This window comes from Pseudophryne corroboree, chromosome 2, assembly GCF_028390025.1.
Source record: "Pseudophryne corroboree isolate aPseCor3 chromosome 2, aPseCor3.hap2, whole genome shotgun sequence".
NCBI lineage: Eukaryota > Metazoa > Chordata > Amphibia > Anura > Myobatrachidae > Pseudophryne > Pseudophryne corroboree.
The window spans coordinates 542,622,923-542,635,046 of NC_086445.1; the positions used below are offsets into that span (position 1 = coordinate 542,622,923).

At 47.6% G+C, this 12,124-nt stretch overlaps 1 protein-coding gene across 7 annotated transcripts in view; it reads right to left on the bottom strand.

Moving 5' to 3' along the window:
• The window catches only part of NIPAL3 (NIPA like domain containing 3), a 59,913-nt gene that overhangs the window by 4,407 nt on the left and 43,382 nt on the right, over positions 1-12,124 (bottom strand). For all 7 annotated transcript variants that reach the window (XM_063954297.1, XM_063954290.1, XM_063954291.1 and 4 more), the window contains exon 11: positions 6,620-6,714. In XM_063954297.1, the coding sequence (XP_063810367.1) occupies positions 6,620-6,714 (95 nt within the window). The remainder of the gene's footprint in view (positions 1-6,619; positions 6,715-12,124) is intronic.

Consider the following 12,124-nt stretch of genomic DNA (forward strand, 5'->3'; position numbering starts at 1 on the left):
AGAAACCCTTTTTATCCTGTTCTGTGTCCAGAACCATACCCAGGAACAGTAGACGCGTCGTAGGAACCAGTTGCGACTTTGGAATATTCAGAATCCAGCCGTGCTGTTGTAGCACTTCCCGAGATAGTGCTACTCCGACGAACAACTGCTCCCTGGACCTCGCCTTTATAAGGAGATCGTCCAAGTACGGGATAATTATTTCGGCCATTACCTTGGTAAATACCCTCGGTGCCGGGGACAGACCAACGGCAACGTCTGGAATTGGTAATGACAATCCTGTACCACAATTTTTAGGTACTCCTGGTGAAGAGGGTAAATAGGGACATGCAGGTAAGCATCCTTGATGTCCAGTGATACCATGAAATTCTCCAGGCTTGCAATAATCGCCCTGAGCGATTCCATTTTGAACTTGAACCTTCGTATATAAAAGTGTTCAAGGATTTCAATTTTAGAATGGGTCTCACCGAACCGTCTGGTTTCGGTACCACAACATTTTGGAATAGTAACCCCGGCCTTGTTGAAGGAGGGGTGCCTTGATTTCACCTGCTGGAAGTACAGCTTGTGAATTGCCGCCAGTACTACCTCTCTTTCTCCGAGGGCAGCAGGCAAGGCTGATGTGAGGTAACGGCGAGGGGGAGTCGCCTCGAACTCCAGCCTGTATCCCTGTGATACTACTTGCAGAACCTAGGGATGCACCTGTGGGCAAGCCCACTGGTCCCTGAAGTTCCCGAGACGCGCCCCCACCGCACCTGTCTCCACCTGTGGAGCCCCAGCGTCATGCGGTGGACTCAGAGGAAGCGGGGGAAGATTTTTAATCCTGGGAACTGGCTGTCTGGTGCAGCTTTTTCCTTCTTCCCTTGTCTCTGTGCAGAAAGGAAGCGCCTTTGACCCGCTTGCTTTTCTGAAGCCAAAAGGACTGTACCTTAAAATACGGTGCTTTCTTAGGCTGTGAGGAAACCTGAGGTAAAAAATTTTCTTCCCAGCTGTTGCTGTGGATACGAGCCACAAATATCCGGCCGGCAAATATCCCTCTGTGCATCCTTCATATATAAGACAACGTCTTTAATATGCTCTATGTTAGCAAAATATTATACCTGTCTAGGGTATTAATATTATCTGACAGGGTATCAGTCCACGCTGCAGCAGCACTATTTATGCTGAGGCCAATGCAGGTCTCCGTATAGTACCTGAGTGTGTATATACAGACTTCAGGATAGCCTCCTGCTTTTTATCAGCAGGCTCCTTCAAAGTGGCCGTATCCAAAGACGGCAGTGCCACCTTTTTCGACAAACGTGTGAGCGCCTTATCCACCCTAGGGGATATCTCCCAACGTGACCTATCCTCTGGCGGGAAAGGGTACGCCAGCAGTAACTTTTTAGAAATTACCATTTTCTTATCGGGGAAACCCACGCTCTTTACACACTTCATTCACTCATCTGATGGGGGAACAAAACACTGGCTGCTTTTTCTCCCCAAACATAAAACCCCTTTTATGTGGTACATGAGTTCATGTCAGAAATGTGTAACACATTTTTCATTGCCGAGATCATGCAACGGATGTTCCTAGTGGATTGTGTATGTCTCAACCTCGTCGACACTGGAGTCAGACTCCGTGCCGACATCTGTGTCTGCCATCTGAGGTAACGGGCGTTTTTTTTGAGCCCCTGATGGCCTTTGAGACGCCTGGGCAGGCGCGGGCTGAGAAGCCGGCTGTCCCACAGCTGTTACGTCATCCAGCCTTTTATGTAAGGAGTTGACACTGTCGGTTAATACCTTCTACCTATCCATCCACTCTGATGTCGGCCCCACAGGGGGCGACATCCCATTTATCGGCCTCTGCTCCGCCTCCACGTAAACCTTCCTCATCCAACATGTCGACACAGCCGTACCGACACACCAAACACACACAGGGAATGCTCTGACTGAGGACAGGACCCCACAAAGTCCTTTGGGGAGACAGAGAGAGAGTATGCCAGCACACACCAGAGCGCTATATAATGCAGGGATTAACACTATAACTGAGTGATTTTTCCCCCAATAGCTGCTTGTATACACATATTGCGCCTAAATTTAGTGCCCCCCCTCTCTTTTTAACCCTTTGAACCTGAAAACTACAGGGGAGAGCCTGGGGAGCTGTCTTCCAGCTGCACTGTGAAGAAAAAATGGCGCCAGTGTGCTGAGGGAGATAGCTCCGCCCCTTTTTCGGCGGACTTTTCTCCCACTTTTTTTATGGATTCTGGCAGGGGTAATTTATCACATATATAGCCCTGGGACTATATATTGTGATGATTTGCCAGCCAAGGTGTATTATATTGCCCTCAGGGCGCCCCCCCCCAGCGCCCTGCACCCATCAGTGACCGGAGTGTGAGGTGTGCATGAGGAGCAATGGCGCACAGCTGCAGTGCTGTGCGCTACCTTGTTGAAGACAGAAGTCTTCTGCTGCCGATTTTCCGGAACACTTCTTGCTCCTGGCTCTGTAAGGGGGCCGGCGGCGCGGCTCCGGGACCGAACATCGAGGTCGGGTCCTGTGGTCGATCCCTCTGGAGCTAATGGTGTCCAGTAGCCTAAGAAGCCCAAGCTACCACCAGTTAGGTAGGTTCGCTTCTTCTCCCCTTAGTCCCTCGCTGCAGTGAGTCTGTTGCCAGCAGATCTCACTGTAAAATAAAAAACCTAAAATATACTTTCTTTCTAGGAGCTCAGGAGAGCCCCTAGTGTGCATCCAGCTCAGCCGGGCACAAGATTCTAACTGAGGTCTGGAGGAGGGTCATAGTGGGAGGAGCCAGTGCACACCAGGTAGTCCTAAAGCTTTCTTTAGTTGTGCCCAGTCTCCTGCGGAGCCGCTATTCCCCATGGTCCTTACGGAGTCCCAGCATCCACTTAGGACGTCAGAGAAAAATACTACACTGGATACCACACTTAGGGGGAGATTCAAATGTTTGAAAAGTCAGTTGGGAGTCTGTTTTTTCCGATATAATAGACAGGAAAAAACAGACACCCAACCGACTTTTCAAACATTTGAATTCCACCCCTAGTGTCCAAAAGTACAAGGTATGTTTCAGCCACACCCACAGATAACACGTTCTTAAAATTAAACATACAGTCATACATTTCCATAGCCATTCAACAGAGCTCTGCCATAAGATGCTGCTTTCACAGCAAGTCACTTTGTCAAATTTGTGCCCTGGTCAAGTGTAAGTGCTGTTATTTTCAATCAGAAATATCTGGAAGCAACAAAAGCTTTTCTAGATTGGAGCTCACCGAACAGGGCAGTGCTGAAGTGTGTAAAAATAACCTAACCCCCTTTGTGATACACACTTCCGAGTACAGGTTAGTTATGCGTTATCTGGATACCCGTTAACCAAAATATTCTAAAATGCTTGGAAATATTCGGAATGCTCCTGGTCCAGAGTATTCCGGATATGAGATATTCGACTTATACCAAGCTACGTCTGTATCGCAATCATAAAAGGGATCAGCATCAGGAGTTTCATGGTTCGGGTTTCCATGGTTGAGCAGCAGTACAAAATCCTCAGATCACCAGGCCAAACGTCAGCTGGATTAATGTAAAGCACATCACCATTGGACTTTGGACCATTGTAAACGCATTTGGTTTTGGTGATGCCAGAAGAAAGCTTCCTGCTCAAATGTGCCTGTCAATTGTAAAGTTTGCTGGAAGAGGATTAATGGTCTTGTCCAGACCCCTTAATGAAAGGTAATCTTAATACTACAGCATACAATGACATTCTAGAACATTTTTTATTTACAAGTTTGTGGCCCCATTTATGGAAGGCTTTTTTCTGTTCCAGCATAACAATGTCTGATGACTTCAGCAAGGTCCATAAAAAAATGGTTTGCGGAGTTTGGTGTGGACGAAGCGGACTGGCCTACACAGAGTTCTGACTTCGACCCCATGGAACACCTTTGAGACACACAGGAAAACGTATTGTGAGCCAGATCATTACCACATAACATCTGTGCCCAACCTCATGAATGTTCTTGTAGCTGAATGGATGAGGGCTTCTGCAGCCATGTTCCAAAATCTAATGAATACCTTCCCAGAAGAGTAGAGGCTGTAGCTGCAATAAATGGGGGACCCACTACATACAGGTGTGTCTTTATACACCTATGGGTATATTCAATAACTGTCGGAAGCTGCCGTCTTGTCAGAAAGATGGCAGCTTCCGACAGTTTTAGGTCTGAAGGGGTTCCGACCTATTCATTAGGGCCCCGTTTATTCCGACAAGTCGGGAAACCCGACTTGTCGAAATGCTGTCGCAATGCACGCTGATCGATCACGTGCATTGTCGGAAGCGGGGCCAAACCAGACAGGTTTTAGCCCCGTTTCCGACAATCTCAATCCGACTTTAAAAAAAGTCGGATTGAGATGAGGGATCTGAGATCAGGAGACAGGGGGGAGCAGCGCTGCAGCGGGGAGAGCAGGAACCCAGCGGCAGTGTCCACCCGGCTCCAGCAAGTGAGGTTCCGCTTGCTGGAGCCGAGTGGACGCTGCCACGAGCCTCCGCTGCTGCAGCCGCTGCTCGCCCCGTCTCCTCCTCTCAGTCTCCCCTCCTCTGCTGCGGCCCCCACCGCCACAGACATCTCTATCACGGCAGCCGCTGACCGTTCTTCCCCCTCCCCCCCTTCCCGGCACTGCTGACAGCTCCCACCGCCACTGCTGTCAGCCGCTGATAGCAGCGGCAGGACAAGACACCGGGAACTGCCAAATCCGACAGTCGGATTTGGCCGCCCTTTAAATAGGGGTTGTCGGGTCCATTCCGACAACTGCATGTCGGAATGGAGCAGACTCTTATTGAATATACCCCCTAGCCAACAACAGTATGCAGAGCCAGTGAGCCGTACCAGGCTGTGTAGCATTTTTTTTTTTGGTGCAAATGTGCATCTCATTTGGATGCGACGGAGTCTGAATATTAAGCACAACAGAACATGGCATGAAAAAAAAAAAAAAAAAAAAAACCACGCCCAGTGCAACATGGCACTTCATACACAGATTCAGACAGAGTTAAGGGCCCTACACACTAGAAGACATGACCAATGTGAAAGATGAACAATGTGGAAGATGAACAATTTCCCTTGAACTGCCCCAGAGCCTTGACAAACGAAATTTAGTGTATACACTAAGCAATTTTTCAAACAATTTGAAAAACAAAAGATATCTTTGGAATTGGCACCTTTTTTTACATATTTTAATATTGGGGAGGCAATTCTGGGTGTGTGGGCAGGGCTATCGAAGGGGGAACCAATGAAGTTTTTTTCACCCACTGCCCCACCAATTTCCACTGTACCACTAACTTAATAAAAAATTAATTATAATGGGGGTATACACACACATACATACACACACACATACACAAACAAACAGATGTGGCAGCACAACCATTCAATGATAAATATCAGACCGGGTGCCCTCCCGTAGGATACCCTTCGCTCGGGTCCAACAATATGCGATCGATCGTCGGCACTCAGAAATAAAACAGCACAACATGCCGGGTATGGTCAACATTTCGTAAACTAACGAAACGTTGGCCATACCTGGCGTGGTGTGCTGTTTTATTTCTGAGTGCCGCTGATCGATCACATAAAATAAATATACACACACACACACACACACACATATATATATATATATTATATATATATATATATATATATTACAATACAGGAAATCCCACTTTCGTGGGAAAAGATAGCACTCTCCAGACTAAATATCAAATAAAGCCAAAAAGTAAATTTAATGAAAAAAGTAGTCTCACAGTTCATATGATGTATCAAACGATCTCCATCAATGTCCAACGTTTCGGTCCCTGACGGGGCCTTCTTCAAGGAATAATCACAGTCAGCAGTGACAGCAGTTCAGCTTCTAATCAGTGTTATACATACATACATACATATATATATATGTATGTATCTATCACACACATACATACACACACATACATACACATTATATATCTAGCCCATTATAGCTAATTTTTTATTAGGTTGGTGGGGCAGTGGGAGAAATGAAGGAGACGCTGTGCGGCTCCCGTCAGCGGCTCAGTTAGAATGGAGCCGCTGCCGGGAAGGGAACTGCAGACGCTGCTGGGGAGGGAGCCGCAATGTCACATTGGGCACATAACTCATCGTGGCTCTGTACACACATGCCGTGATGAACGATGTAACAAGTGACATTGCTCACATTGAGCTGTCTGCACCGCCGACAGCCGACCAACAAACAACGAGCGCGTGTTTGCGCATCGTTGATTGGAGGGCCATATACACTAGCGTCGTTATTGTTCATATCTGCTGCAAATATCGTCTAGTGTGTATGGCCCTTACAAGTCTTGCACATCAAACTAATCAGTGCAATCTTGTGAATCAGCTTTGTCTCATCTGATTGTGACTAAAATCGCAAATCTTCACGAAAAAGGCGCTTGTTGTAAGCAGAGCTGTGCGGGACCTGAAGCGAGAAGAGTGTGATGTTCGGATGCCGCATGCTTTTGGCCATGTAGTATAAATTAATCAAATTGCTAAGCAACTCAACACCTTTCTATAAAGGATAATATATGACTGGTGCTAATGTTATGGAAAATAACTGTCACTTATAGTAAGGATGGTTTACCTGGCATGGAATTAATGGCAACATAGGGTTCAAACGCTTTTGTCTTCTTTCTATTCCTAGTAATAAGGAAAACACCTAAGGCGGCTATAAGGCACCTTGGAAAGAGAAACAAAAAGGAAATGAACAGAATTCACAACATCCCAAAATGCAGTAAGTAAGTGCGTTTCACTAGTCATTTTTGCAAGGTAGATATGGCTGGAATCATTATAACTTCTATTTACTGGGCCGTTTAAAATCAAACAATAATATCACCCTCTAGACTGAAAGCTACAAAAAGCTAAACCCATTCTTGCTACACATGTCTCTGTGTATTGACAAACTAAATTAGATTTAGGCCTGGGAGATATTGGTTGTTACTATACACCAGGGGTGGGCAATTATTTCAGCTGAGGGGCCACTTGACATTTCCTGTCAGTATCCGAGGGCCACACACAAAAATAAGATTTTACTTACCGATAAATCTATTTCTCGGAGTCCGTAGTGGATGCTGGGGTTCCTGAAAGGACCATGGGGAATAGCGGCTCCGCAGGAGACAGGGCACAAAAAGTAAAGCTTTTCCGATCAGGTGGTGTGCACTGGCTCCTCCCCCTATGACCCTCCTCCAGACTCCAGTTAGGTACTGTGCCCGGACGAGCGTACACAATAAGGGAGGATTTTGAATCCCGGGTAAGACTCATACCAGCCACACCAATCACACCGTACAACTTGTGATCTAAACCCAGTTAACAGTATGATAACAGCGGAGCCTCTGAAAGATGGCTTCCTTTAACAATAACCCGAATTAGTTAACAATAACTATGTACAACTTATGCAGATAATCCGCACTTGGGATGGGCGCCCAGCATCCACTACGGACTCCGAGAAATAGATTTATCGGTAAGTAAAATCTTATTTTCTCTATCGTCCTAGTGGATGCTGGGGTTCCTGAAAGGACCATGGGGATTATACCAAAGCTCCCAAACGGGCGGGAGAGTGCGGATGACTCTGCAGCACCGAATGAGAGAACTCCAGGTCCTCCTTAGCCAGAGTATCAAATTTGTAAAATTTTACAAACGTGTTCTCCCCTGACCACGTAGCTGCTCGGCAAAGTTGTAATGCCGAGACCCCTCGGGCAGCCGCCCAAGATGAGCCCACCTTCCTTGTGGAGTGGGCCTTTACAGATTTAGGCTGTGGCAAGCCTGCCACAGAATGTGCAAGTTGGATTGTGCTACAGATCCAACGAGCAATCGTCTGCTTAGACGCAGGAGCACCCATCTTGTTGGGTGCATACAATATAAACAACGAGTCAGATTTTCTGACTCCAGCTGTCCTTGCAATATATATTTTTAATGCTCTGACAACGTCCAGTAACTTGGAGTCCTCCAAGTCACTTGTAGCCGCAGGCACTACAATAGGCTGGTTCAGATGAAATGCTGACACCACCTTAGGGAGAAAATGCGGACGAGTCCGCAGTTCTGCCCTGTCCGAATGGAAAATCAGATATGGGCTTTTGTAAGATAAAGCTGCCAATTCTGACACTCTCCTGGCAGAAGCCAGGGCTAGAAGCATGGTCACTTTCCATGTGAGATATTTCAAATCCACCTTTTTTAGTGGTTCAAACCAATGAGATTTTAGGAAGTCCAAAACCACATTTAGATCCCACGGTGCCACTGGAGGCACCACAGGAGGCTGAATATGCAGCACTCCCTTAACAAAGGTCTGGACTTCAGGGACTGAAGCCAATTCTTTTTGAAAGAAAATCGACAGGGCCGAAATTTGAACCTTAATAGATCCCAATTTGAGACCCATTGACAATCCTGATTGCAGGAAATGTAGGAATCGACCCAGTTGAAATTCCTCCGTCGGAGCACTCCGATCTTCGCACCACGCAACATATTTTCGCCAAATTCGGTGATAATGTTGCACGGTTACTTCCTTCCTTGCTTTAATCAAAGTAGGAATGACTTCTTCCGGCATGCCTCTTTCCTTTAGGATCCGGCGTTCAACCGCCATGCCGTCAAACGCAGCCGCGGTAAGTCTTGAAACAGACAGGGACCCTGCTGAAGCAAGTCCCTCCTTAGAGGTAGAGGCCACGGATCTTCCGTGATCATCTCTTGAAGTTCCGGGTACCAAGTCCTCCTTGGCCAATCCGGAACCACTAGTATCGTTCTTACGCCTCTTTGCCGTATAATTCTCAATACTTTTGGTATGAGAGGCAGAGGAGGAAACACATACACCGACTGGTACACCCAAGGCGTTACCAGCGCGTCCACAGCTATTGCCTGCGGATCTCTTGACCTGGCGCAATACCTGTCCAGTTTTTTGTTGAGGCGAGACGCCATCATGTCCACCATTGGTCTTTCCCAACGGGTTACCAGCATGTGGAAGACTTCTGGATGAAGTCCCCACTCTCCCGGGTGAAGATCGTGTCTGCTGAGGAAGTCTGCTTCCCAGTTGTCCACTCCCGGGATGAACACTGCTGACAGTGCTATCACATGATTCTCTGCCCAGCGAAGAATCCTTGCAGCTTCTGCCATTGCCCTCCTGCTTCTTGTGCCGCCCTGTCTGTTCACATGGGCGACTGCCGTGATGTTGTCCGACTGGATCAATACCGGTTTTCCCTGAAGCAGAGGTTCTGCCTGGTTTAGAGCATTGTATATTGCTCTTAGTTCCAGAATGTTTATGTGAAGAGACGTTTCCAGGCTCGTCCATACTCCCTGGAAGTTTCTTCCTTGTGTGACTGCTCCCCAGCCTCTCAGGCTGGCGTCCGTGGTCACCAGGATCCAATCCTGTATTCCGAATCTGCGGCCCTCCAATAGATGAGCACTCTGCAACCACCACAGAAGAGACACCCTTGTCCTTGGAGACAGGGTTATCCGTAGGTGCATCTGAAGATGCGACCCTGACCATTTGTCCAACAGATCCCTTTGGAAAATTCTTGCGTGGAATCTGCCGAATGGAATCGCTTCGTAAGAAGCCACCATTTTTCCCAGGACTCTTGTGCATTGATGTACAGACACCTTTCCTGGTTTTAGGAGGTTCCTGACAAGCTCGGATAACTCCTTGGCTTTTTCCTCCGGGAGAAAAACCTTTTTCTGAACCGTGTCCAGAATCATCCCTAGGAACAGCAGACGAGTTGTCGGCATTAACTGGGATTTTGGAATATTCAGAATCCACCCGTGCTGTTTTAGCACTTCTTGAGACAGTGCTAATCCCATCTCTAGCTGTTCTCTGGACCTCGCCCTTATTAGGAGATCGTCCAAGTATGGGATAATTAATACGCCTTTTCTTCGAAGAAGAATCATCATCTCGGCCATTACCTTTGTAAAGATCCGAGGTGCCGTGGACAATCCGAACGGCAGCGTCTGAAACGGATAGTGACAGTTTTGTACAACGAACCTGAGGTACCCCTGGTGTGAGGGGTAAATTGGAACGTGGAGATACGCATCCTTGATGTCCAAGGATACCATAAAGTCCCCCTCTTCCAGGTTCGCTATCACTGCTCTGAGTGACTCCATTTTGAACTTGAACTTCTTTATGTACAGGTTCAAGGACTTCAGATTTAGAATAGGCCTTACCGAGCCATCCGGCTTCGGTACCACAAAAAGAGTGGAATAATACCCCTTCCCTTGTTGCAGAAGAGGTACCTTGACTATCACCTGCTGAGAGTACAGCTTGTGAATGGCTTCCAACACCGTCTCCCTTTCGGAGGGGGACGTTGGTAAAGCAGACCTCAGGAAACGGCGAGGTGGATCTGTCTCTAATTCCAACCTGTATCCCTGAGATATTATCTGCAGGATCCAGGGATCTACTTGCGAGTGAGCCCACTGCGCGCTGTAATTTTTGAGACGACCGCCCACCGTCCCCGAGTCCGCTTGAGAAGCCCCAGCGTCATGCTGAGGCTTTTGTAGAAGCCGGGGAGGGCTTCTGATCCTGGGAAGGAGCTGCGTGTTGCTGTCTCTTCCCTCGACCTTTGCCTCGTGGCAAATATGAATAGCCCTTTGCTCTCTTATTTTTAAAGGAACGAAAGGGCTGCGGTTGAAAAGTCGGTGCCTTTTTCTGTTGGGGAGTGACTTGAGGTAGAAAGGTGGATTTCCCGGCTGTAGCCGTGGCCACCAAATCTGATAGACCGACTCCAAATAACTCCTCCCCCTTATACGGCAAAACTTCCATATGCCGTTTTGAATCCGCATCGCCTGTCCACTGTCGCGTCCATAAAGCTCTTCTGGCCGAAATGGACATAGCACTTACCCGTGATGCCAGTGTGCATATATCCCTCTGTGCATCACGCATATAAAGAAATGCATCCTTTATTTGTTCTAACGACAGTAAAATATTGTCCCTGTCCAGGGTATCAATATTTTCAATCAGGGATTCTGACCAAACTACCCCCGCACTGCCCATCCAGGCAGTTGCTACAGCTGGTCGTAGTATAACACCTGCATGTGTGTATATACTTTTTTGGATATTTTCCATCCTCCTATCTGATGGATCTTTAAGTGCGGCCGTCTCAGGAGAGGGTAACGCCACTTGTTTAGATAAGCGTGTTAGCGCCTTGTCCACCCTAGGAGGTGTTTCCCAGCGCTCCCTAACCTCTGGCGGGAAAGGGTATAATGCCAATAATTTCTTTGAAATTATCAGCTTTTTATCAGGGGCAACCCACGCTTCATTACACACGTCATTTAGTTCTTCTGATTCAGGAAAAACTATAGGTAGTTTTTTCATACCCCACATAATACCCTGTTTAGTGGTACCTGTAGTATCAGCTAAATGTAACGCCTCCTTCATTGCCAAAATCATATAACGTGTGGCCCTACTGGAAAATACGGTTGATTCGTCACCGTCACCACTGGAGTCATCGCCTGTGTCTGGGTCTGTGTCGACCGACTGAGGCAAAGGGCGTTTCACAGCCCCTGACGGTGTTTGAGTCGCCTGGACAGGCACTAATTGATTGTCCGGCCGTCTCATGTCGTCAAACGACTGCTTTAGCGTGTTGACACTATCCCGTAGTTCCATAAATAAAGGCATCCATTCTGGTGTCGACCCCCTAGGAGGTGACATCCCCATATTTGGCAATTGCTCCGCCTCCACACCAATATCGTCCTCATACATGTCGACACACACGTACCGACACACAGCAGACACACAGGGAATGCTCCTAATGAAGACAGGACCCACTAGCCCTTTGGGGAGACAGAGGGAGAGTTTGCCAGCACACACCAAAAGCGCTATATATATATCAGGGATAGCCTTATAATAAGTGCTCCCCTATAGCTGCTTTGTTATATAAAAATATCGCCATAAATTTGCCCCCCCTCTCTGTTTTACCCTGTTTCTGTAGTGCAGTGCAGGGGAGAGACCTGGGAGCCGTCCTGACCAGCGGAGCTGTGAGAGGAAATGGCGCCGTGTGCTGAGGAGATAGGCCCCGCCCCTTTTCCGGCGGGCTCGTCTCCCGCTATTTTGAGAAATCAGGCAGGGGTTAAATATCTCCATATAGCCTCTAGGGCTATATGTGAGGTATTTTTA